At 43.2% G+C, this 26230-nt stretch overlaps 1 protein-coding gene and 1 long non-coding RNA gene across 11 annotated transcripts in view; one reads left to right on the top strand and one right to left on the bottom strand.

The window, feature by feature from the left end:
• Nucleotides 1-708: 708 nt before the first annotated feature.
• On the bottom strand, nt 709-7534 carry ZBTB14 (zinc finger and BTB domain containing 14). 10 transcript variants are annotated; one of them, XM_030926122.1, is made up of 4 exons: nt 7153-7482; nt 5304-5333; nt 4583-4666; nt 709-3237 (listed from the first exon to the last, which is right to left on the bottom strand). In XM_030926122.1, the coding sequence occupies exons 3-4, from the start codon at nt 4583-4585 to the stop codon at nt 1891-1893; spliced, it is 1350 nt and encodes a 449-aa protein (XP_030781982.1). In that variant the 5' UTR covers nt 4586-4666; nt 5304-5333; nt 7153-7482; the 3' UTR covers nt 709-1890. The 10 variants fall into 10 exon arrangements, with proteins under 10 accessions (XP_030781982.1, XP_030781980.1, XP_030781976.1 ...); XM_030926120.1 differs by lacking the exon at nt 7153-7482 and adding an exon at nt 6993-7082; XM_030926116.1 differs by lacking the exon at nt 7153-7482 and adding an exon at nt 5511-6538.
• The window catches only part of LOC115895514, a 38452-nt gene continuing 18092 nt past the window's right edge, over nt 5871-26230 (top strand). Inside the window, exon 1 of the long non-coding RNA XR_004055713.1 lies at nt 5871-5963. This is a non-coding gene — a long non-coding RNA (uncharacterized LOC115895514). The remainder of the gene's footprint in view (nt 5964-26230) is intronic.

The following is a 26230-nucleotide window of genomic DNA, read 5'->3' as shown; positions in this document are numbered from 1 at the left end:
TTGGTAGAAATCTGGGTATGTGGAAGGTTGCTAGGAAAAAATGAAAAGAGGAATGATAGTATATTTTCTTTTATATACAAAAAATGAAGACCCAAAATATGGTTTGTTGAAGTAGCTATCAACAAGATGTTAAAATTATTTTTCCTTTGCTTTGGTTAAAACAGCCTAGGAACGGCAATCAGTTCCCCTTCTATAAATAGCATAAAAACACAGTGACAGGACTACCTTTAGAACAGAATAAACAACTTTCAAGAAAAGAAACTAATTTTAAGTAAAATTAAACATTGTACCAATAACTAAAAATTTTAAAAAGGTAGCATCTTCATCCTAACATCTTGGGCATAACATACACACCCATTAAAAAAATAAAATTTCTTTCACGATAGAATTACAGGTGTTAATGCAACAAGCTATGAAGTGAAATTACTTTAATATCTTTTAAAAAAAATCCTAGCAATGAAAAATGAATTGAAAAATTGACATTTTCTACAATTCTACATATTGTAAAATAATTGACTAATACTTTTTTACAGAACACAATTCAAACTATTGTTAGCATTTCAGTATACTCCTAAAGATGGTTAAAAGAACATTTAGTACACCAAAACTGGAACAGAGTTTCTAATTCTCATTTATGGTTATGAAAAGGCAATCAACTTCTATTTAAAACTGTAACCAGCGATGAAATATACTTCGAAAACATAAACATTTGGTCTGACAATCTTTAATATTTGTTAAAAACAGTCTGATGTTTGCTGATGGAAGTTATTTTAATCCAATGTGCAAAAAAAGTGCAGCTGTCTACTTTTTACTTGAAATACATAAGACCAACACTACTATTTACACACTTAAAAGATTTTAAATTTATTAATTTAAGTAAGCATACTGCATCTCCTTTACGGATAAATCATGTGCCCCAGAGAGCCCCAAAGCTTGATGACATTCTGTAAAGTTACACGAATGTATCTGAAGAAGTTATCTGTTCTTGTCCTCATTTTGATTCTAAATAAAAATCCAATTTCAAAATCAATTAAGATTTTAATCTAGGAAATCTTGGGATTGTTACACATGTAAAAAACCTTATCTCTGAGAGCCTTTTCTATTCTTCTTACCACGGGTCCACTCACAAATCCCAGCTGGTGTGGAGTGGCACTGCCCCAAATAAGAGAAACCTAACAGCTTGGCCCCAAGACCCCCCACCATCCCGGTGGGTTTGCTTGGCCTGTAGGACATGTGACTATAGCTTCTGGGGTAGGTACAGGGCAATCAAGATTGAGGAAGAAACACTTCAGCAAAGCAACCATTATTTGTCCACAAAAACAGTGAAAAACAGTGATATAAAATTAACAAACCAAATATAAATCTAACGCCATTCTGCATTTCCAGAACTTTTTTTTATATTTGCGCAGTGTTCATGGTCAACTACTCACCAATTTTCTGCATCTATCTGAAGTACTTTTATTAAGTTATTAAAACTGCTCATTTGACCCTAAGTCACATAGAATTGTGATGATTAGGAAATCAATTTACTTATTACTCTGTGCAGGGAACCTGCCAGGGTGGTGAGTGTAAAGGAATTAAAAATGGAAGTCTCTCACTTCTAAACTGGACACAGGAGTTCTCAAATTAAAATTAAAAAAAAAAAAAGGGAGAGGGGTGCTTACTGGCAACATTAATACTAGACACCAGACAAGACAGTGAAACAGTTTGGTCAGAACTGAGGAACATCATTTCCTTGAAAGTCTTAAAAATACCTAACCAATCACTGCCTGAAGTCCAGTGAGTACAATGTTCCATACATTTCCACAAAAATATAGTAACTGGCATTCACTCATCATGATCCACGTCATCTCAGTCTCCACTTCCCAAAGTGTCCCTGTCCCACTGCTTCTAGCTACAGGCTATCGTTTCCAGCTGCTGCTCTGCTTCTGCAGCCATTGCTGCCGCCTGCAACTGTTCTGTCTCGCTCTGGATGGCACTGGGGGTAACCTGCTTCCTTTCACTGTGCATATTGTTCTCATGCCTTTTCAGATCAGACGCCTTGGCAAATGCCTTGGTGCAGGAGCCACACACAAAAGGCTTTTCCCCTCTGTGTCTTCGTTCGTGATCCTTGAGGTGAGACTTGTGTTTGAAGGCTTTGTCACACATGTGGCACGCAAACGGTCTTTCATTACTGTGAACTCTCTCATGCTTCTTTAAATCTGGGGCACGGATAAATGATTTTCCACACACCTCACAGCTATAGGGCTTATATCCCGTGTGGATTTTTAGGTGTTCTTTCAGGTGGGCCTGTGTGGTGAAACCTTTTGTGCACATTTCACAAACAAATGGCCTGTCCGCTGTGTGGAGTTTCTCATGCTTCCTCAATCGGCCTTCATCAGAAAACGTCTTCCCACACGCCTGGCAGGCAATCTGCTCCCGATGGTGACCATAAAGCAAATACTCAAACTTCATGTCACTGGCGGCTGTTGTCCAGCCTGGAGTCTGTTCATCTTTCACTTCACTCATCCCATCATTAAATGTTAAGGCTTGAGGGGTCTGGGACCCCAAGTCTTTTGATTCTGGGGTCTCCATGGATTCTACTTCCTGGCCGTAGCAATTGACCTTGCGAACTTCCTCACTCCCCAGCTCTTTCAGGATCGCTTCCTGAACCCTGAGCGTTGTGGTGGGTGACTTGCCGTCCTCCTGACTCGGGGGAGTGCCTTCTACCGTGTCATCAGAAGGACTGTCATCCTGATCCCCGATTTCCTCTACATCATCATCCTGGGTGTCAGCAGCATCTCCAATGGGGCGATTTATTTTGAGGCAATACTTACTTTTGGACTGACCATTGTTTTCATCGGGACTGGACACATCACGCTTCTGAGAACACAGTTTATCCAAAAATCGGATACCAAGAATCTGACCCGATGACATCATTAAGTTAACATCTTCTTTTTTCACGGAAATCTTCGCTGTGTACATGTAGTTCAGGACCTCTTCAAATATATCAGAACGAAGAAAATCTATTTCTATGACTGAAGAACTATCAACCTCAAGCTTCTTGAAAAGCTTTTTAAAGTAGGTGCTGCAGGCAGCAAGAACACATCTGTGTGCTCTGAATTTCACATCCTCAACCACAATAGCAATATCACAAAATTCTCCTTCCAGGCGTTGCTCATTTAGTGTTTTCAGAAACAGAGTTTTATGATCATCGTCATTATATTTAATGGTTTCAGACATACTGATGAAAAACTCCTACCAAAAAAAAAGAGAGTTTCATAATTACAAATAGTACTTGTCCATACAGAGAACACGGTCACATTTTCATTTCCTGGTCAATCTATGGAACCTAACAATTTCAGAAAGTCAATGTTAACAGTAGTCTTTGAATACGGGTAGAAAAGACTGATCCCAACTCAAGGATCTCCATATTGTTACTCCTATTCATCTTCAATTCACTATTTGCCTAGTTATATCCCAGGCATTGTTCTATGTGCTTTCCATGTTTTAATTAATTTAATATTCAGGTAACCTCATGAGGCACATATCACTATCTTCATTTTATAAGCAAAATTAGAAATCTGCCCAATATTCTATAGCTATTTAGTAAAGAGCTGGGCCTTAAATACAGACAATCTGGCTACAAAACCAGTGCTTCCTGACAACTAGAGGTAATCAAATAACCCAAACTCAAGGTTTAAGAAACAGGTTCAGGCTGGGTGCAGTGGCTTAAGTCTGTAATCCCAGCACCTTGGGAGGCCGAGGTGGGCGGATCACAAAGTCAGAAGTTCAAGACCAGCCTGGCCAACACAGTGAAACCCCATCTCTACTAAAAATACAAAAAACTAGCCAGGTGTGGTGGTGTGTGCCTGTAATCCCAGGTACTCAGGAGGCTGAGGCAGAAGAATCATGTGGACCCAGGAGGCGGAGCTTGCAGTGAGCTGAGATGGTGCCACTGCACTCCAGCCTAGGCGACAGTGTGAGACACCGTCTTAAAAAAAAAAGAAACAGGTTCAAGGGAATGATCCTCTAGTCCTGTATGGCACACCTACTCTTATTCCATCTACTCTATGGAGGATTCAGCAAAATAATGAATTGTGTTATACCTCCTTGACAGAAGGAAAAAATCACTATTGCAGAACTAGAGAGGAACATTACTGCCAAGATATCCCATTGAGTGTTGTGTTCTAGTTTTTCCACAGCACTTTTGGGCCACTTCTAAATGAAGGTCAAAGTTTAATCTGACCTTAAGAGAATGAGATGACATTTGGGAAGTGGCTTTGTTGTCTCCAGATGCCAATCTACCGGCATCCAGATAAAAGTGCCATCAAACACCAGATGTACATACTTGATAAGTGCTGAGAGTATTTTATAAGCAAAAATTTGGAATTGGCATGAAGGATCTCTGTCATCATGTTAAAAAACTGATCATCTTAAAGCATTCTCTATGTTTCCTTTTTAAAAACATTGTTTCACTTTTATTCTGCAAAGTATTTTCCCCCAAAAAGAAGTGTTCGTGCACAATCAGAATTGGTAGATATATTTTAAAGCAAATGCCAAGTCATTTTCATCAAGATTTAATATCCAAAGTTATAGTTACCATGAACAACTCAGGCTAGTATCTTAATGCCTTAAACGCCAAAATCTTCAGATCAGAGTAACTCTGATCAGGAGCACGCCAGACCTACAGAGGAAAGGACAAACAAGAATGAGGTAGGATCTTCCGGTATCCCAAATCCTAAACCAAGAATTGATTTTTTTAAAATAAACTTTCTTGTTCCCTCTCTTGTGCATTTTCAGGTTGGGCAGGTAGGTGGCTGGCACATCAAGTGCAGTTCTGAACAGATATGGACTAGAACAGGTAAGGGCTGTAGCACTCGGGCATAAAGGGGCTGCGCCCTAGGTACTGGAAGGAGGGGTTGGAGAACCATTAAGAGATTTCTCCTCACACACTAAGCCCATGTCCACATTTGTACAGTTGTTGATGGCTACACAGATACAGAAAAAAACAAGTGCACCGTGCCCCCTACACTCATCCCATTTCCCGCTGGGTATGTTAGCCCTCTACATTTTTCTCTAGACTCATATAAACCTGTAGAAGTATATACCTTTATAAATAAAGCTACAGAAGTACATAAACCCAACAGGTAACATGGGAGGAGAGGGAACAATGATTGCTTTTTCTTTCTGCACCTGTGTGATGTATTAACAGTACACACATTTGTCTTTAAGACTGTATTTGAGAAATCCAGGTGTTTTTACCTCTATCCCTACAAGAAGGGTGAAAGAATTTTAGCTTTTTTGTGAGTTTTAACTCTTACCGGAAGAACTCCATCCTGCAGACCCATATCCTGAAAAACAAAAAGTTTCCTCTACTGAACAGTGACCACACAGGTAAGTTGTTTGGTGTGGTAGGAGCAAAGGACAGGGCTGTAATAGTCTTAACACAAAAACCGTGGAACAAGACTCCAACTTGGAGACCAACACCTTGAAACCCATAAGCTCCTTCTAAAGAAAAGTGAACGCACCGAGCTGCCCAGCGTAGAAGCGGGATGTCTCATCTGAAGTTTGAGGTTAGGCAACATTTCCAAAAGATGATTTTGAGTTATCATTCTACGTGCTTCTGCCTCCGTATTCCCTAGAAGCCCCCAGGCCTGTAGTCATCCAGAGACTAGGCACCCCATGCAAAAACCTTACTACTGTGACACTTACTACTGTAGTCACTAACTCGTCCTAGGGCTTGTGGGATACAAGTGCATGGGACCAGGGAGAGGAGTGGCCTTAGAATAGCTATGACAACGTATCAATGTGTTGTTACTGTTTTTTTTTTTTTTTTGGCTAGTGTGTACTTGGCCACCCACCCCTCTCCCCGCTCTCTCTCAAGATGTATGAGACCTGGAAAGGAGACCATGTGTGTCCATGACGGCCTCCTCCCCGCCCCGCCTCCCTTGCCATTGAGAGATTCCAATCGCTAAGTTCAGGTGAGTCAAAACTGGAAGACAGCTGTTGCTAGCATCTGTGTAGGCACATGTAGGAAAAGACGTAGCCCCAACACCACCTTCACAATAAGGCTGCCCCTTCCTAATTGCTCTCCAAACTGCGGGCGCGCTGAGCCGCGCTACAGTGCAGGGAGCCGGCTGCCCGCAAAGCCAAAAACTTACATAAGCAGCTGCAGCTGCCTCCCCTGCCCCGGACAGCCCGACAATGGCGGCTGCACGACTTCCTTGTTGCAAGCTTGCAACTTCGGAGTGGGGAGGAAGCAGGGAGCTAAGAGCAGACCCAGGGAGCCCTCAAGGCGTACTGAGTCCTCACTCTCAATTTCTTCGGGGCTGGGAGGTGGGGAGTGGATGAGGCCGTGTGCACTCCTTCCCAGACAAAAGCTCCCAGCCTGGGAGCCAGGTGGTGAAAGGGCCACTTTCCCTTTCATAATCAGACGTCGAGCGCAGACTGGGGACCGCGGCTCGGAGCGCGCAACGAGGGACTGCGGCCCGCGGCTGCCCCGGCGGCGCGACGAGCGGGAGCGGGCGTGCGGCCGGCTCCGCAGCTCCGCGCCGCGCCCCGCTCCGCCCGCGAGCCCGGAGCTCGCGCCCCGCGCACTCCCCGGCCAGCTCGCGCCGGGCCCTCCCCCGCCCTCCCGCGGCCGGGGGCGGGGGCGGCGCGCGGCCGGCTAACCCAAGCTCCGCGGGCGCACCCAGGGGAGTGCGTGCGCTGGGGTCCCGGCCCCCTCCTCCGCCGGCGGCTGGGGGCGGCGCGGCGGGGCCCGCGGCTCCGAGGGGCGGCGCCCGGCGGGCCGCGCTCCGCGCCGGGTTCGGGCCGTCCCCACCCCCACCGCGGTGCACTGCGGCGGTGCGAGCGGGGGCGGCCATGAACTCGGCCGCCGAGGCTCTGCGAGCGCGCGCGCGGGGCCGCCACCGCCTGGCCGCTCCCCGAGCCCGCTCGCCGGCCCGCGCGGCCCCCAGGGCGCCCCGGCCCCACGCCCAGCCCCGGCCCACGCCCGTCCCCGCTCGCACCGCGCCGCGCCGCTGGCGGCCGCCGCACATCCTGGAGCTGGCTGGTGCCCCAGAGCTCGGCGAGAACGCGCGTCTTCCGGGCCGCCCCGCCAGCGCCGGCCGCCCCCGCGCCCGCCTCACGGACGGCCCCAGCCCCTTCCGCACCCTGGCCCGCGCTTACCTGCAGCCTGGCAGAGCCACAGACACTCCCGTGGGTTCCCCGCGCTCGCTAGCAAACGCAGGCCGGGACGGGATGGGCTCGGGGCGCGGGGGCACGGTGGGTGGCAGTGTGTTTTGGATTTTTTTTGGAGTTTGGGGAGGGGGCGGGGTGGGGGAAATCGTGCACGTCCCTGATGGTAGCAGCCCTCCTCCTGCACGAGCACAGAATGTCTAGCCGGCCGTGAACACCCCCACCGCCCCCCCCTTCCCGTGCATGCGCGGTGCGGGCTGGGGGGAAGGCGCGCCGCCGGCTTGCGCAGGCACGGAACCCGACCGGGTCTCTGAGTGGGCGAGCAGAGAAAGGGTTAATCCGGGCCCTTGCCGACGCTTTCGTTGTAGACTACGGGGCCGCCCCCGGAGGGCCCTGGCCTGCGCACGCGCGCGCACGCGCGCGGTTTAGGGCGCGCGGAGCCCGCGCGCGGGAGAAGGAATGGGCGGGGCAAGGGCGGGGCTTAAGGAGCCCGGGAACTTAAGCACGAGCGCCGCTCGCGGGCACCCGCCCCTCTTCGAGCTCCCTCCAGCTGACTCCTGGGCTCCCGCCCGCGCCCGGCGCCGGGGACGCGGGAGCCAGCGCTCCCGTGCGTGTGCATGTGCGTGGGCCAGAGCTGCCCCCGGGCGCGCGCAGGCCGGGCCCTGAGGCTGTGGGTCTCTGCCGCGGCTCGGAGCGGGTGCCCAGGCCACCTTCGCCCACCGCTCACACCGGCCGACACTGGGAGAAGCGCCCGCAGGTCTGCGGTCTTGCCTCTTGCCGCCGGCACATTGAGTTTGTAAGGGAGTGGACGGTGCACGATGAACATTTGCAGAACAAATGGAAAAAGTGACGTCTTCAATTTGTAGTGTAAAGCGCAACCCCAGTTGCCCAGCAGAAAGGGATCACCCATAGGGCTCTGGAGCTAGTAGGTCCGCGCCCGGACATTCCCAAGGAAAAGTCCCGGGGGCTGGAGGAGGCGACCCGTCTGTGGCAGTCGAGACCCTGGACTCGATTCGGAGAGCTCTGGTAACTCGGCTCTGCCCTTACATCCCTGCTCAGCGCTAGTAATGGCTCTGTTGCTGTTGAACCACGTCGCCTTCCCTCTGACGCGGCGCCTGTGCCTGTGCCTGGCGTCGGGAGCTGGGAAGTCCCTCCCGCTCCCGCGTTTTCTACTCACCGAGATACAGGATGCCGGACAGCAATGCCGCGCCGCCTTAGAGTGGCTCCTGTTGCTTTACCTCACACGCGAACAGCGTTTCCCTGAAACGCGAAAGTTAATATCTAAAAATTAGAGCAGAAGCTTCCTCCTGGGCTTATGTAAAGATGACATAAGATAATGCTTACAACAGGCACCTTAGTAAACATTTGGGAAATAATATGATGATTGGCTGTATTAATTTTCTAAAGGAAGTTCTACATGGCCTCAGTTGATTTTGTAATATTAATCGACTTAGGTTTAACGTTCCCCAAGGTGACTTTATACACATCTTTTTTGATGTTCACAAAGGCACCCAAGTTATGGCTTATATGGACGAAATAGGATGGAAGAGACCGGTTGTAGAGTCAGACATATCCAGTTCAAATATTGGGTAAATGGTTTAACTTCTCTAAACCTCAGCTGAAGCAGAGCTATGGAAAGCACCTACTAAGGCAGTTGTAAGGATTAAGTGAAATAATGCCCAGCTAAGTGCTTAGCTCAGGTATTAGCTCCATGATGGAAAATGACCTGCACCCACAGATAGTGGGTTCCAGTGGCCTGGACAGGACGAGAACCAAGTCTTCTGCCGCCAAAGTTAACACTCATAAGACATGATACTGTGTACTCGCTTGCTTTATTCTTGTTTGCATAGCTCTTGAAGTTGCATTTCAATCCTGTGTATGTTGTGTGTTTATGGGGGATAATAACAGTACTCTGTCATAGGGTTGCGTCACCACGCGGTAAAGCAGCCACTGCAGTTAGCACAGTGTGTGGACATGGCCAGTACTCAGTCATGGCGCATCTGTTGCTGGCACTCCCCCTTCTCCCTTACCACATATGGGGTTTCCCACTCATTCTGCGTGTATTTCTGGTCTGCCTACTGTGTAAAGACAATCTTTTTGCATATGGCTAGGAAAAGACTTCCCACGTTTCAACTAACCCGATAACATAATTCACAAGAGTTCTAAAGCACTAGAATGTATTTCTCAAGTGACGGTTCCTGACATCCTGGTTTTGTATCAATGAATCCTCTTCTCTCATTTGTTTTATGTTCATGTCACCTGGGCTCTGCCTGGCTGTCCCTTGCTGGTTCACAGGGGTTATGGGGATGAGTCTAAATTAAAGGGACAACTCTGTAGGAAGGAGGAGGGATGGAAAACCACAAAGGAACGGTCTGACTCAGGCCTGGTTTCTTGCCTGTGTTGCCACCCAAAAGTGCACCTCCCAGCACCCAAGAGGTTTTCAATAAACATCAGCTGACAGTAAGTGACAGCCTTGAATTTGATACTAAGGGGCTTTGTGAAAGTACACTGTGGAGTCAACGTGGGGGCAGGGCTTTCCTGAAATGCACTGACCCAAGGTCCTTGACAAAGTTTTCCTCCTTTTCCGACACCTGTGCTGGGTGACATTTGGAGCATGTCGTTCCTCACCTGGGACACCGATGGCCTTCTGAGTGGAACCTGTTTCTAAGAATTGTGAGGCCCAGACCATGGTGCCTGCAGTGTGCAGTCCCGGGTGCCAGGGTCTGATGTGGTTACAGAGCAGCCTGGTAAGGGACCATTTGGAAACATTATGTCTTACAGGCAGGGGAGGTTGATTTCTCCCTTATGTTGACCTTGGGCCCTCTGGCTGGTTTTGGAACAGCGGGATACCAGCAGATGAGAGTGGTCCGGGTCTGAGTAGAGGCTTTGAGAGCAGCCTTTGTTCTACACCTCCTCCTCTGCTGTGACGCCCAGCATAACATGAACATGCTTAGGCCACAACCTCCTCTTCACCTTTTGAATGACAAACAGACCTGAGAATGAAACCACCCCAAAACCTGAGCCTAGCCAAGCCTAGGCAGAAGACAGCTCACCCACAGACCCATGAGTGAGAAGTCAATGTTTGTTTTAGAAGCCACTGGAAGGCTGGGTTTTATGCTTTGTTACTGAGCAAAATCTAATACATCTGTGCAAGAAAGTGTCCCACCCAATGCCATAACCACCCTCCCCTGGTGACTCTGAGAACACTGGATACAGTAAATGAACAAAAACCAGATCCAATCCCTGTCATCATGGAGATACTGAAATGCACATTCAACACATAATCACATCGTTATACAATTGCATATTGCAATAAGTGCTTTTAAAGAAAGTTTAAAAGCACAGATGAAAAAGAGGAACAGGAGGAATTAATTTTACCTAGGAAATCAGTGAAAGCTTCTCCAAAGGCATACATTTAAGACCTGAAAGATGAGGGAGAGATACGCAAAGAGGGGGAAGAAATAGCATTTCAAGACAGAGACAGGAGCAGAGTGAATGAAAGAGTCGAACGAGATTGGAGTACCTCAGGCTCTGCAAAAGTGGACGTGAGATGTGTTTGTGAGAACAACAGTGTCCAGCACCTGTAGGGCCTTGTGGTTTACAGGAAGGGGTCTGCACAATGAGAGCCTGGAAAGCTTGGGCCATTTAGGTGGAGGGGTTGAATCAAAGGAAGTTCCTGAACATCTGTCAGGGCAGGGAGCATCAGGACAAACTTGTCTTGTGCTTGTAGAGCATTGCTGCATGAGGATGGAGTTGGCCATGTGGAGGATCATTCTCCTATGGATCTGAACTGGTGGGGCATCTGGTCGATTCTGGGCACCAGACACTGCTGTATCTTCTCCCTCTGGAACCTGGTCATTTAGATTTCCTCATGGCCTTTTGGGTTAACATCAGAGGAAACTGGGTGAAGAGTTTCTGGAAACACTCTGTGTTATCTTGACAACTCTTCTGCAAATCCAATATTATTTTAAAACAAAAATTATTCTTGTTCATGTAATTATTTTTTCCTAGATACTTTCAAGATTTTTTCTTTGTCTTTAGTTTTCAGCATTTTTGATTATGGTGTTTTCTGAGTAGGGATTTCATTGCTTATACTGTTTGGGGATTGCTGAGATTCTTAAATACATAGGTTTATTTATATCTTTCTCTAAATTTGGGAAGCTTTCAGCTATTATTTTTTCACATTTTTTTCAGCAGCATATTATTTCTCCTTTTTTGAGACTCCAATGACAGGAACGTTGAGTTTTTAAAAATTATGTCGTAGGACCATAAGTCTTTTCATTGTTAAAAATACTTTCTCTGTGTTGTTCAGATGAAATAGTCTTTATTGATTCTCTACAATTCACTGACTTGTTCTGTTGCCGTCTCCATTCTGCCATTTAGCCTGTCCGGTCAGTTTTTTTGTTTCACTTGTATTTTTCAGTTTAAACATTTTTCATTTCTTTATATCTTCTATTTCTTTGCTAAGACTTCCTATTTTTCGATTTAAGAGTATTATAATTGCTTGTTGGAGAATTTATAATAGTTGCTTCCAAGTCTTTTTTACTTAATTCCAACATCACTGTCATCTCAATGTTGCCGTTTGTCGATTGTTTTTTGCCACGTGAGTTGAGATTTCCTGGGTCTTTGAATGCTGAATTATTTTGGATTGCATCTTGAACATTTTAAATATTATGTTATAATACCCTGGGTCTTGTTTAAATCCTATGGAAAATGTTGATATTTTAATTTTAATAGACAATTGGGTTATGTTCTGGTGACCAGTTTTTACACACTTTCTGTGTGCTGTGGTTTGGTGGTTTTGGATTGCTACTTGGATCTGTTTTATGTGGTCCAGGCATTGGCCAGTCTAGGACCTGATGATCTGTTAGTTCAATTCTCAAAGTCTTTTCTTTTCTTTCTTTCTTTTTTTTTTTTTGAGATGGAGTCTCGCTTGCTCTGTCGCCCAGGCTGGAGTGCAGTGGCAAGATCTCTGCTCACTGGAAGCTCCGCCTCCCGGGCTCCCGGGTTCACACCATTCTCCTGCCTCAGCCTCCCGAGTAGCTGGGACTACAGGCGTCCGCCACCACGTCTGGCTAATTTTTTTGTATTTTTAGTAGAGACAGGGTTTCACAGTTTTCACCAGAATGGTCTCAGATCTCCTGACCTTATGATCCACCCACCTCGGTCTCCCAAAGTGCTGGGATTACAGGCGTGAGCCACCATGCCCAGCCTCCCAAAGTCTTTTATATGCTGACTAGGCTCAGACCCAGCATGTGCAGCTCAAGGGGGAGCTTAGAGGTTCATAAACAATGTTGGGGCTCACTTTCCTAGGCTCATTCCTCTTCTGATTTCCCTGGTACTTTCTACCTCCCTGGAACTCCCTTTTCTGCTCCTACATCCAGAAAGTTGGGGCACTTCCATGGCTACACTCTCATCTACAGCCAAGTGGCAGAAGAACGAAAAGGAAAACAATGGTAAATTCCCTGCCGGCTTGGTGATAAGCTTTCTTGTTTTCTGACATGTTGATTTTAAAGAGCTATACATTTCCTCCTAAGGACTACTTTCTCCTTTCCAACGTATTTTTTTCATGTTATTTTATTTATATTCAGTTCTATGTATTTCTTTGGTTTCTTCATTACTTTTTAAATTCATGTTATTTAATAATGCTACTAACCCAAAATATTCCCATGTAATGTATGATTTTATAATATTGCTTCCAATTACATGGGAATATTTTTGAGTTATCTTTTTTTGGTAATTTCTTATTTTGGTATAATGCTAACACAGAAAATTTGCATGAATATAGTAAAAAAGAAGTCCTGTGTGCATTTTATTTTTATCCAGATTTACCAATTGTTAACATTTTGCCTTCATTTGCTTAATCATTTGTGCTCACATGTGCACACTGTCTCCAGACACACACACACACAGACACACACACACACACACTGAACCATCGTTTAAGAGTAAGGTACAAATATGCTCTTTCCCCTAAATACCTCAGTGTGTATTTCCTAAAAAAGGACACTCTTTCGTGACTATAATACAATAGTCAAAATTAAGTATTTAACATTGATTGATACAATACTATTATCTAATGTGTTTATATTTACATTTCACCAATTGTTTCAATAATGTGTATTGTAATGTATATCAATTGTTTCCTGCTCCAAAATTACTCATTGCATTTAGCTAGCATGGATCTACCCTTTGTTATTTATTTCTAACCCTGTTTCATATTCTTCAAAACCAACGCTACTCTTTTTTCACATTCTGTGATTTGTCTTCTGGTAAAACACCTGTATCAGAGTGTTTGCATCATTTTAAGTTTAGTACATCAAGGGGAAGACTCCCTTTCTTCCTTGCTGTAACTTTCCCCATTACCAAGAAATACCATTATATTGTTATAGTCCTAGTTCCTAAAAACTCAGGATAACTTTGATTACCTTTCTTCTCTCAGTTGCAAAGCTCAGCTACTTTATTTACAGCAGAGTAGAGCACTCAGCTACACTTGAGAGTTTTCTGGAGGACCAATGTTAAGGTTTGACTTTTGTCCTTGAGCAAAGAATATTTCATCTGCTAGAGTGAAACATGTAGTCTTATATTAATATTCAAAATATTGTATTCTCTTTGAACCAGCATGTTATTGAAGCTTAAATTAGTTTCCTCTGGGCATTTAAAAAAAAATGTGAACATTTTCAAAGTATGGAACATCTCTTCATCCATCATATGGGCTGATGCCTGTCAATTACTCTTCTGCTCTGAGAGGGTATCCAGACCTATGACACTCCCAGATGTCTGAACCATTGCATTCTATAGGAGTGACACTTTTCTAACTTGCAGCTGGCATTCATATTAAATCTGTTCTTAATGCTTGATAGAAATATCTACCAAATTCTACTTAAATCAAATTCTTTTCTCTGTGACCCAAACTGTTTATAATAGTTTTTTTTTTTTTTTTTTTGCTACTTTTTCAAAACTGGTGTTCTATCATAGTAACATTTTCGGCCTATAATAGGCAAACTGTGTCATATTACTTCTGATGTTTAGTAAACTGTTTACTATAGTGCACCTATCACATATAGAATCAACTCATCAGTGTGGTTTAGAATGTAACATTTTATTTCATCAAAATTCTCATCACACTGCCAAAAATTATTAAAACTCAAATAAAACCTGCAATGCATTTAGCCATAGTTATGGCGAGCTAAAATTACAGTTTCCCATCTTGGACAATCGAAAAGCTATATTGTTTCCTCAACCGTAAAGACTTCATTCTCAGCATAAGTCAGTGAAAAACCAAAATGAAGATTCTCCAGTTGGTATCTGTTCTGATAGGTTTGTGCAAAGGGCATGCTACTTCTCTGTACCACTGCTGCCACCCCTGCCACCCCTGCCACCCCTGCCACTCCCACACCCATACTTAGTCTTTGCTATTCCGTGAGCGGAGTGGGCATGTTTCCCCCTCAGGACTTTGTGTACCTCTGCGATATTCAGGTTACATTGTTAAAATATATTTCAGATTCTCATTGTCTAAATAAAAATCACAGTAGCTGGACAAATAGCCATTGAAACAGCTCAAGCCCATAATGTCATATTCTTTAGCTTCTTATCCACTACCTCAAATTTCAGCCTGCCTTTACAAAGTTAGGAGACAAGTCCTCCACTTAATGCACAGAGGAAAAGCAAAGCAGTGGAGAGCCCTGAGTACAAATTGCCCAATGTCTGGGTACTGATTTGGGTCCAACCATTACCACTTACATGCCAATGTTTGTGGGAGAGGTTACTTCATGGTTCAAAATTTAGTCTCCTTACCTGTACAATCAGAATAAAGATAGTACCTACTTCATGAGGTTAATTGATTAATTGAATCCATAGTTATGAATACAATAAATCCTCACTTAAGATTGTGAAGATTCTTGGAAACTGCGACTTTAAACGAAATGACCCGTAGAGAAGGGGCGGAGCAAGATGGCCGAATAGGAACAACTCCAGTCTCCAACTCCCAGCGCGAGCGACACAGAAGACCGTGATTCTGCATTTTCAACTGAGGTAACTGGGTTCATCTTCACTAGGGAGTGCGACAACCGTGCTGGTCACTGCTGCAGCCGACAGCGCGAGCTAAACAGGTGGCTCGCCTCACCGAAGCGCATAGGGGAAATCCTTTTCCTACCAGGGGAATGAGAAAACTACACCTGGAAAATCGGTAACTCACCCCAACGCGCTGTAAGCTCGGCATTCCAGGAGAATATATCCCACACCTGGCCGGGAGGGTCCCACGCCCACGAAGCCTCCCTCACTGCTAACACAGCAGTCTGCCGCGATCTATCCGCAAGGCAGCAGCGAGGCTGGGGGAGGGGCGCCCGCCATTGCTGAGGCTTAAGTAGGTAAACAAAGCCGCTGGGAAGCTCGAACTGGGTGGAGCTCACAGCAGCTCAAGGAAGCCTGCCTGTCTCTGTAGTCTCCACCTCTGGGGACAGCGCACAGCTGAAGACCAACAGGGGAAGTAGCGGGAGCCGGTGCAGACGCGAACGACTCTGTCTGACAGCTTTGGGGAGAGCCGCGGATCTCCCAACGCGGAGGTTGAGATCTGAGAACGGACAGACTGCCTGCTCAGGTGTGTCCCTGACCCCTGAGTAGCCTAGCTGGGAGAAATCCCCCACTAGGGGCAGTCTGACACCCCACACCTCACAGGGTGGAGTACACCCCTGAGAGGACACTTCCAAAGGAAGAATCAGACAGGTACACTCGCTGTTCAGCAATATTCTATCTTCGGCAACCTCTGCTGCTGATACCCAGGCAAACAGGGTCTGGAGTGGACCTCAAGCAATCTCCAACAGACCAACAGAGAGTCCTTCTGACTGTCAGAAGGAAAACTATCAAACAGGAAGGACACCTATACCAAAACCCCATCAGTTCGTCACCACCATCAAAGACCAGAGACAGATAAAACCACAAAGATGGGGAAGAAGCAGGGCAGAAAAGCTGGAAATTCAAAAAATAAGAGCGCATCTCCCCCTGCAAAGGAGCGCAGCCCATCACCAGCAACGGATCAAAGCTGGTCAGAGAATGACTTGGACGAGAGGAGAGAAGAAGGCTTCAGTCCATCAAACTTATCAGAGCTAAAGGAGGAATTACGTACCCAGCGCAAAGAAACTAAAAATCTTGAAAAAAGAGTGGAAGAATTGACAGCTAGACTCATTAATGCAGAGAAGATCATAAACGAAATGACAGAGATGAAAACCATGACACGAGAAATACGTGACAAATGCACAAGCTTCAGTAACCGACTCGATCAACTGGAAGAAAGAGTATCAGCGATTGAAGATCAAATGAATGAAATGAAGCGAGAAGAGAAACCAAAAGAAAAAAGAAGAAAAAGAAATGAGCAAAGCCTGCAAGAAGTATGGGATTACGTAAAAAGACCAAATCTACGTCTGATTGGGGTGCCTGAAAGTGAGGGGGAAAATGGAACCAAGTTGGAAAACACTCTTCAGGATATCATCCAGGAGAACTTCCCCAACCTAGTAGGGCAGGCCAACATTCAAATTCAGGAAATACAGAGAACGCCACAAAGATACTCCTCCAGAAGAGCAACTCCAAGACACATAATTGCCAGATTCACCAAAGTTGAAATGAAGGAAAAAATCTTAAGGGCAGCCAGAGAGAAAGGTCGGGTCACCCACAAAGGGAAGCCCATCAGACTAACAGCAGATCTCTCGGCAGAAACTCTACAAGCCAGAAGAGAGTGGGGGCCAATATTCAACGTTCTTAAAGAAAAGAATTTTAAACCCAGAATTTCATATCCAGCCAAACTAAGTTTCATAAGTGAAGGAGAAATAAAATCCTTTACAGATAAGCAAATGCTTAGAGATTTTGTCACCACCAGGCCTGCCTTACAAGAGACCCTGAAGGAAGCCCTAAACATGGAAAGGAACAACCGGTACCAGCCATCGCAAAAACTTGGCAAAATGTAAAGACCATCGAGGCTAGGAAGAAACTGCATCGACTAACGAGCAAAATAACCAGTTAATATCATAATGGCAGGATCAAGTTCACACATAACAATATTAACCTTAAATGTTAATGGACTAAATGCTCCAATTAAAAGACACAGACTGGCAAACTGGATAAAGAGTCAAGACCCATCAGTCTGCTGTATTCAGGAGACCCATCTCACATGCAGAGACATACATAGGCTCAAAATAAAGGGATGGAGGAAGATCTACCAAGCAAATGGAGAACAAAAAAAAGCAGGGGTTGCAATCCTAGTCTCTGATAAAACAGACTTTAAACCATCAAAGATCAAAAGAGACAAAGAAGGCCATTACATAATGGTAAAGGGATCAATTCAACAGGAAGAGCTAACTCTCCTAAATATATATGCACCCAATACAGGAGCACCCAGATTCATAAAGCAAGTCCTTAGAGACTTACAAAGAGACTTAGACTCCCATACAATAATAATGGGAGACTTCAACACTCCGCTGTCAACATTAGACAGATCAACGAGACAGAAAGTTAACAAGGATATCCAGGAATTGAACTCATCTCTGCACCAAGCGGACCTAATAGACATCTATAGAACTCTCCACCCCAAATCAACAGAATATACATTCTTCTCAGCACCACATCGCACTTATTCCAAAATTGACCACATAATTGGAAGTAAAGTACTCCTCAGCAAATGTAAAAGAACAGAAATTATAACAAACTGTCTCTCAGACCACAGTGCAATCAAACTAGAACTCAGGACTAAGAAACTCAATCAAAACCGCTCAACTACATGGAAACTGAACAACCTGCTCCTGAATGACTACTGGGTACATAACGAAATGAAAGCGGAAATAAAGATGTTCTTTGAAACCAATGAGAACAAAGATACAACATACCAGAATCTCTGGGACACATTTAAAGCAGTGTGTAGAGGGAAATTTATAGCACTAAATGCCCACAAGAGAAAGCAGGAAAGATCTAAAATTGACACTCTAACATCACAATTAAAAGAACTAGAGAGGCAAGAGCAATCACATTCAAAAGCTAGCAGAAGGCAAGAAATAACTAAGATCAGAGCAGAACTGAAGGAGATAGAGACACAAAAAACCCTCCAAAAAATCAATGAATCCAGGAGTTGGTTTTTTGAAAAGATCAACAAAATTGACAGACCGCTAGCAAGGCTAATAAAGAAAAAAAGAGAGAGGAATCAAATAGATGCAATAAAAAATGATAAAGGGGATATCACCACTGACCCCACAGAAATACAAACTACCATCAGAGAATACTATAAACGCCTCTACGCAAATCAACTAGAAAATCTAGAAGAAATGGATAATTTCCTGGACACTTACACTCTCCCAAGGCTAAACCAGGAAGAAGTTGAATCCCTGAATAGACCAATAGTAGGCTCTGAAATTGAGGCAACAATTAATAGCCTACCCACCAAAAAAAGTCCAGGACCAGATGGATTCACAGCTGAATTCTACCAGAGGTACAAGGAGGAGCTGGTACCATTCCTTCTGAAACTATTCCAATCAATAGAAAAAGAGGGAATCCTCCCTAACTCATTTTATGAGGCCAACATCATCCTGATACCAAAGCCTGGCAGAGACACAACAAAAAAAGAGAATTTTAGACCAATATCCCTGATGAACATTGATGCAAAAATCCTCAATAAAATACTGGCAAACCGGATTCAGCAGCACATCCAAAAGCTTATCCACCATGATCAAGTGGGCTTCATCCCTGGGATGCAAGGCTGGTTCAACATTCGCAAATCAATAAACGTAATCCAGCATATAAACAGAACCAAAGACAAGAACCACATGATTGTCTCAATAGATGCAGAAAAGGCTTTTGACAAAATTCAACAGCCCTTCATGCTAAAAACGCTCAATAAATTCGGTATTGATGGAACGTACCTCAAAATAATAAGAGCTATTTATGACAAACCCACAGCTAATATCATACTGAATGGGCAAAAACTGGAAAAATTCCCTTTGAAAACTGGCACAAGACAGGGATGCCCTCTCTCACCACTCCTATTCAACATAGTGTTGGAAGTTCTGGCTAGGGCAATCAGGCAAGAGAAAGAAATCAAGGGTATCCAGTTAGGAAAAGAAGAAGTCAAATTGTCCCTGTTTGCAGATGACATGATTGTATATTTAGAAAACCCCATTGTCTCAGCCCAAAATCTCCTTAAGCTGATAAGCAACTTCAGCAAAGTCTCAGGATACAAAATTAATGTGCAAAAATCACAAGCATTCTTATACACCAGCAACAGACAAGCAGAGAGCCAAATCAGGAATGAACTTCCATTCACAATTGCTTCAAAGAGAATAAAATACCTAGGAATCCAGCTTACAAGGGATGTAAAGGACCTCTTCAAGGAGAACTACAAACCACTGCTCAGTGAAATCAAAGAGGACACAAACAAATGGAAGAACATACCATGCTCATGGATAGGAAGAATCAATATTGTGAAAATGGCCATACTCCCCAAGGTTATTTATAGATTCAATGCCATCCCCATCAAGCTACCAATGAGTTTCTTCACAGAATTGGAAAAAACTGCTTTAAAGTTCATATGGAACCAAAAAAGAGCCCGCATTGCCAAGACAATCCTAAGTCAAAAGGACAAAGCTGGAGGCGTCACGCTACCTGACTTCAAACTATACTACAAGGCTACAGTAACCAAAACAGCATGGTACTGGTACCAAAACAGAGATATAGACCAATGGAACAGAACAGAGTCCTCAGAAATAATACCGCACATCTACAGCCATCTGATCTTTGACAAACCTGAGAGAAACAAGAAATGGGGAAAGGATTCCCTATTTAATAAATGGTGCTGGGAAAATTGGCTAGCCATAAGTAGAAAGCTGAAACTGGATCCTTTCCTTACCCCTTATACGAAGATTAATTCAAGATGGATTAGAGACTTAAATGTTAGACCTAATACCATAAAAACCCTAGAAGAAAATCTAGGTAGTACCATTCAGGACATAGGCATGGGCAAGGACTTCATGTCTAAAACACCAAAAGCAACGGCAGCAAAAGCCAAAATTGACAAATGGGATCTCATTAAACTAAAGAGCTTTTGCACAGCAAAAGAAACTACCATCAGAGTGAACAGGCAACCTACAGAATGGGAGAAAATTTTTGCAACCTACTCATCTGACAAAGGGCTAATATCCAGAATCTACAAAGAACTCAAACAAATATACGAGAAAAAAACAAACAACCCCATCAAAAAGTGGGGAAAGGATATGAACAGACATTTCTCAAAAGAAGATATTCATACAGCCAACAGACACATGAAAAAATGCTCATCATCACTGGCCATCAGAGAAATGCAAATCAAAACCACAATGAGATACCATCTCACACCAGTTAGAATGGCAATCATTAAGAAGTCAGGAAACAACAGGTGTTGGAGAGGATGTGGAGAAATAGGAACACTTTTACACTGTTGGTGGGATTGTAAACTAGTTCAACCATTATGGAAAACAGTATGGCAATTCCTCAAGGATCTAGAACTAGATGTACCATATGACCCAGCCATCCCACTACTGGGTATATACCCAAAGGATTATAAATTAGTCTACTACAAAGACACATGTACACGTATGTTTATTGCGGCACTATTCACAATAGCAAAGACTTGGAATCAACCCAAATGTCCATCTGTGACAGACTGGATTAAGAAAATGTGGCACATATACACCATGGAATACTATGCAGCCATAAAAAAGGATGAGTTTGCGTCCTTTGTAGGGACATGGATGCAGCTGGAAACCATCATTCTTAGCAAACTATCACAAGAAGAGAAAACCAAACACCGCATGTTCTCACTCATAGGTGGGAACTGAACAATGAGATCACTTGGACTCGGGAAGGGGAACATCACACACTGGGGTCTATCATGGGGAGGGGGGAGGGGGGAGGAGGGAGGGATTGCATTGGGGAGTTATACATGATATAAATGATGAATTGATGGGTGCTGACGAGTTGATGGGTGCAGCACACCAACATGGCATAAGTTTACATATGTAACAAACCTGCACGTTATGCACATGTACCCTAGAACTTAAAGTATAATAATAAAAAAAAAAATAATAAAAAAAAAAAAAAAAAAAAAAAAAAAAAAAAAAAAAAAAAAAAAGAAATGACCCGTAGAGAAACCAATTCTTTTTTTTCCCGTGAATGCTATAATGAAACAGCATTGAACTGAATGATGTTATTGGAGAATGTGCTGTATATCACTTCCTATCTGTTTTGCGCCACCCATTCTAGGCACTGTGGATATAGCAGTGAACAAAATACACAAATGTGTCTGCCTCAGAGGCAGACTACAAACAAGTACATAGTTGAAATATATATTACATTACCTGGTGATAAATGCTATAGAAAACTAATGTGGTGGAGGGAAATAGGAAAACTGGAAATGCAGGGGAGCAATTTTAAATAAAACTGTTTGGAAAACCTCACGGAGAAGGAAATATTTAAGCAAAAACCTGAAAGAGATGAAGGACGTCAGTCAGGTGCAAATAATGATGAAGAGCTTTCCAGGGAGACAGAAACAGCAAGTGTAAAGGTCCTGAGGTGAAAGCATGCCTTTTGTCTTGAACAAACAGCAAAAGAAGAGATAGAAAAGAAGAGTGCCATGGAAACATGTGCCCACCCTTACTCTGCACCCATCTATGAAGGACAGGTGACAGTGTGAGAGTTCTTGTTTCTGTTTTCTACTGAGATGTTACATTTATGTTTATTGAACAGAAAAAAACACATCCTGATATAACAATAATTTTGCATATTTCTTGGCAAATTCTAGCATGGTTTAAGAGAGAGAGGTCAAGGAGCTAAAATCTTCAAAGAATGAGGTAGAGTGACAGTGGCAGGGAAGGGGTACTTAATTGTGTAGTCTGATAATCTGAGAGTCATAGCTAGGAATTTTGAGAGAGAAGGGAGGGGGAAAGGTTTGGAAAGAAAGGAGTGTGTCCTGCTCTACTCCAAAGAGGAGCACCAGTAGGGTTCCAGGGAGAACAATTCAGACTCAAATTATTAAATTCTGGAACACTTAAGAAAATGTTACTTGGTTCTGCAGGATGGACTGATGTGAAAGGGATAAGAACATCTCCACCAAATTATTTATTCCATTCAAGATATCTTTATGCAAACCTCCATCTTTCCATGGTCAGCCCAATGTCCTGTCTAGAGATTAGCTGCCATTCTTTACCTTCCCTGTTTTGCAAATATGACTGGAGATGAGGTCAAATGGGATAAGTAGAAGGTTCTTTTTCTTCTCATAATTTGCTTGGGAATCAATCAAATTTATCTGCATGACGAACCTTCACATTGAGTCTGAATTCCAGTTTTTCTTTGTAATGAATAGCCAAGCATGAATTTAAGCAAGTTAATTTATTAGCTGCTACCATATTCAAACTGCAGCATAATAAAAGTAACGGATGACCCTAAATATTACATGACTGTCTTTACGCTTGGGGAACAAGCTAATATATTTTCCCATACATCTTTTATCTGATATTAATAAAAGTTATGGCCTTAATCTCCACAGTTAAAAAAAGAAACAATTCAATAAGAGTCCTAAGAAATTTATAAAGACATATAGATCTTTTCAGAGCTAATATTTAAACCACTTAAATAAATGGTAAAGGAAATGATCAGACAAAATATGTCATTGGCTTCGTATTCTTTTCCTTCAGTTTCAAAATGAAACAGCTTATCTTTCTAAACTGATGTTTTTGGAAAAGCCTATGCTGTATTTAATATGAAAAAGTTATTTGCAAAATTTCATTCTACTGTTTGCAAAATTGTATTTAGAATAATTAAAATGAATACTCATGGGGAAAGATGCAAGTAAACAATTTTTTTTTTTTTTGACAGAGTCTTGCTCTGTCGTCCAGGCTGGAGTGCAGTGGCACGATCTCAGCTCACTGTAACCTCCACATCCTGGGTTTTAAGCTGAGTAGCTGGAATTACAGGTGCCCACCACCACACCTGGATAATTTTTGTATTTTTAGTAGAGATGGAGTTTCACCATGTTGGCCAGGCTGGTCTTGAACTCCTGACCTCAGGTGATCCACCCACCTCGGTCGCCCAAAGTGCCAGGATTACAGGCATGAGCCATTGCTCCGGGCCTACAAATTCTTAATAACAGTCGAACATTTAAGTATGCTCATGTTAAATTTCCCATCCAAGGGAGTTATATATTTACTAATATATTTGACCTCTGAAACAGTTCATATACTCTAGGCCACCATTAGAGCAATGTTTCACTTTATTATTAGGAAAAGAGTAATTATTTTCATTAGAAATAAAAATAATGAAATAAAAATTAGAAATAATAATAATAAATAATAAAAAATGGAAATTTTTATTTTTACAAATAAAAATTAGAAATTAAAAGAGTAATGAAAAGAGTAATTATTTTCATTAAAAGTGTCTATTTTTTTTTTTGAGACAGGGTCTTGCTGTGTTGCCCAGGCTGTTCTTGAGCTCCTGGGCTCAAGTGATCCTCCTGCCTTTGCCTCCCAAAAGAAGTGTCTAGCTATTTTTAAATAAACTTTTTACTTTGAACCAATTTTAGATTTATAGGAAAGTTACATAGAGAGTACAGAGTGCTCCCATATGCCCCTCTCGCTCATTCTTCCCATTGTTAACACCTTACAAGACAGCGGTATGCTTGTCCACATTTAAAACGCTGAATTGGTGCATTACTATTAACTAAACTTAAGACATGTTTAGATTTCATCAGTTTTTCCACTAATGTTCTCTTTCTGCTCCAGGACACAACCCAAAGTCCCACACTGCATTTATTTGTCATGTCTCCCCAGTCCCATCTGTTCTGCAACAGTTCTTCAGTCTTTCCTTGTTTTTCATGACCTTGGCAGTCTTGAGAAGTACCAGCTGGACATCCTGTAGTATATTCCCCCAATCTAGGTTCATCTGATATTCCTCTCATGATTAGGCTGGGGTTATGAGATTTTAGAAAGAATAGCACAAAGTGAAGTATCCTTCTTGTCACATTATTGAACAAGTTTTAAATCACCATATTTTAGGTAAGCTTTAAGATCCTTTCCAGTTCTAAAATGTTATGATCAAATATTGTATACAGCCCATGATATATATATAGACAGAGTCTTGCTCTGTCACCAGGCTGGAGTGCAGTGGCACAATCTCAGCTCACTGCAACCTCCGCCTCCCAAGATCAAGAGATTCTCCTGCCTCAGCCTCCTGAGTAGCTAGGACTACATGTGCCCGCCACCACGCCCAGCTAATTTTTTTGTATTTTTAGTAGAGATGGGGTTTCACCATGTCGGCCAGTGTGGTCTCGATCTCCTGACCTCATGATCTGCCTGCCTCGGCCTCCCAAAGTGTTGGGATAACAGGTGTGAGCCACCGCGCCCAGCCCCATTACATTTTTATATAGCATATATATATATAGAGAGAGAGAGAGATAATGAGAGAGTCCAGTTTTATAAATTTTTGCCTGTCTGTAGCCCAGGGTCCCCAGGCTTTTGGGTACACATTGTGAAAAAGTACTCACTTACAACTGATGCACCTTGAGTTCTCATTGTTTCAAAAAGTTCCAGGGAGAAGCTCAACTCAGGAAAAACAGAAACTGGTTGGATCCAGAGGTGCCTGAGTTGGAGATGAACTTTGGCGAACTCCACTCATTACTGTACTAAATCCCTGCTCAGGGAGGAGCTTACTAGCCATGTTCTATACTATACATACTATACATGTGACGTATGTAGAAGCATGATCAGGTCTACGCTTGCTCTACCTTTACTCTGTCTCTACATGCAATGACTCAGCTAACCAGCCCAATACAAGCTCTGTTCTCACCATTTTTCTGGGAGGCACTGCTTTGAGAACTATCCCTGGTGCCCTTCTTACTTGTTGCAAATAATAAAATCCCCTTGTTAAATTCTCCTCGGTTGCAGTCATTAGAGTGTGAGCCATCAGGTGATCAAGCCCACCTGTTGTGTGTGTAACATCTAGTTACACTCAAGTGATCAGCGGGTAAAGGAAGCCCACATAATCATCATTTCATCAACTATTGTGTATTCACTTTATCCTTTTCCCAAAAATCATGTGCTCTCTATGAATCTCCAGCATTTACAGATTTATGAAAGATTTTCCCAGTCTACTAAATATTCCCACCCTCGGGCTAAACTTACCCAATTGAGGCAAATATATTAGTAGGCTATGCATATTTCTAGAACAAAAGGAAACAAATGAAGAATCCGATTTTTAAAAGGATACAAGTGTATTAAATTACAGAGACACCAAGAATGAGAGAGATGTCTCTCACTCCAGAAATTCATGAGAAAGCATACTCATTGGCTTCCTCTTCTTTCAGAACGAGGAGCCAATCCTATCAGAACGATTTTGTAGTTGCTTTATTTTCTTTTATGACCACTTAATTTTATACTTGCAGTGCAATTGGGACTTAGTAGATTTGGAAATTAATATTGAAATGCTTTTGTAGTGAATATAGCACCAAATATACCCTATATTGACACTAAAAATGGACACTATACTTGCTTTGCATTTGTATGGTACATACACATTCATTGCAGCAACCTTGTACAATTCCATTTTAGAAGGGAAGAAATGAAGGGCCAGATAAAGCATTATAGGACTTAAAATCCAGAAGCCCTTGCATGTAGCCTACACCCTTATTTCACAGATGCAAAGACAGAAACCTAGAGATGTCAAACTAGCCCTCACAGCTAGTCAGTGGCAGAACATGGACTTAATCTCTGGTCCTCTAGTCCTTCAGGCCTGCTAGCTGGCCTCTTTAGAGTAATAAAGCCAGCAGTGAATGCCTACACAGTACTTGTCATGAGTCAAGATCAGTATTGTTTCAAGCACTTCACTCATTATCCCCACAACAGCCTGTGAGGTGGGTCTTCCCATTTACAGGTGATGAAATGGGAGCACTTAGAAATTAAACAATGTGCCCAGTATCATACACCTGGCAAATGGCAGGCTTAGGATGTGAACCCAGATTGCATCACCCCAGTGCCTCTTAACCACTATGGCAAACACCTTAACTCAG

This window comes from Rhinopithecus roxellana, chromosome 21 (genome assembly GCF_007565055.1).
Source record: "Rhinopithecus roxellana isolate Shanxi Qingling chromosome 21, ASM756505v1, whole genome shotgun sequence".
NCBI classification, from domain to species: Eukaryota; Metazoa; Chordata; class Mammalia; order Primates; family Cercopithecidae; genus Rhinopithecus; species Rhinopithecus roxellana.
This window is presented reverse-complemented; position numbering and strand designations above follow the sequence as displayed.